Below are 894 nucleotides of genomic sequence, written 5' to 3'. Positions count from 1 at the left end.
AAAATTATTAACGTCTGACACATTTTTTTTTTTCAAAGATGAAGAAAACGAAACACAAAATGCGATCGCTCTCTCTCTCAACCGTCCACTCTCCGCTCCTTTAATGCCTCTCCCTCCCCCTATTTATTCCCACTTCCCCCTCGCCATCCTTCTTATTACACAAATCTCATCCGTCTCCCCACAAAAAAAACCCTCACACAAGCAAAATCAACCACAAACCATGACCCCCACCGCTGCCGCCGCCTCCCTCCTCCTCCTCGCCCTCCTCCTCACCGCCTCCACCTCCGCCTCCCGCAACCCCGATCCCGCCGCCGGCGGCTTCTTCGGCCCTGGTAGTCAGTTCAACATCCCAGGCTTCGGTGGAAGCGGAACCAACAACGGCTGGGGAAACGTCGGCGGCGGATATGGCGGTGGCTACGGCGGCCCCTCCGGCGGTCACTCTCGCGACGGCGTTGTTCAGCCCAGCGTTGTCTGCTCGGAAAAGGGACCCTGTCTTAACAAACGGCTGATCTGTCCGGCTAAGTGCTTCACCTCGTATAGCAGCTCCGGCAAGGGGTACGGCGGAGGCGGCGGCGGTGGTGGATGCACTGTTGACTGTAAGAAGAAGTGCGTCGCATACTGTTGATGAGCTTCTTCTCTGCTTCTATGAGGTCGATCTGGTTTAGCTTTTGAGTAGTGATGATGATGAGTGATGAGTGGTGGTGATCTCCTGCTTATGTAGCTGCGGGTTATGTATCATATCGTATAGCTAATAAATAAAATTATTATATGTTCTGCGTGTGAGATTTGACGCTAAGGCTATGTTTGAGATAGATTTTCATATAGTTTTCTTTTTTCATTAAAATCATAATTTTATTTGATTCTGATTTTATTTATTTATTTTTTATGAGAGCT

At 49.3% G+C, this 894-nt stretch overlaps 1 protein-coding gene across 1 annotated transcript; it reads left to right on the top strand.

Annotated features, from left to right (window-relative positions):
* Positions 1–146: 146 nt before the first annotated feature.
* LOC110116340 (cold shock domain-containing protein 4-like) lies at positions 147–785 on the top strand. Its single transcript, XM_020849886.2, has one exon. It carries the CDS (start codon positions 221–223, stop codon positions 623–625), a length of 405 nt encoding a protein of 134 aa, XP_020705545.1. The 5' UTR covers positions 147–220; the 3' UTR covers positions 626–785.
* Positions 786–894: the final 109 nt, after the last annotated feature.

This window comes from Dendrobium catenatum, unplaced genomic scaffold (assembly GCF_001605985.2).
Source record: "Dendrobium catenatum unplaced genomic scaffold, ASM160598v2 original_scaffold_188724, whole genome shotgun sequence".
In the NCBI taxonomy this organism is placed as follows: Eukaryota; Viridiplantae; Streptophyta; class Magnoliopsida; order Asparagales; family Orchidaceae; genus Dendrobium; species Dendrobium catenatum.
The sequence above is the reverse complement of the archived record's forward strand: the minus strand, read 5'-3'. Positions and strand labels throughout refer to the sequence as shown.

Bases quoted from the DNA above. Each gene is read 5' to 3' on its own strand.
- LOC110116340 (XM_020849886.2), top strand. From the start codon at position 221: ATGACCCCCACCGCTGCCGCCGCCTCCCTCCTCCTCCTCGCCCTCCTC.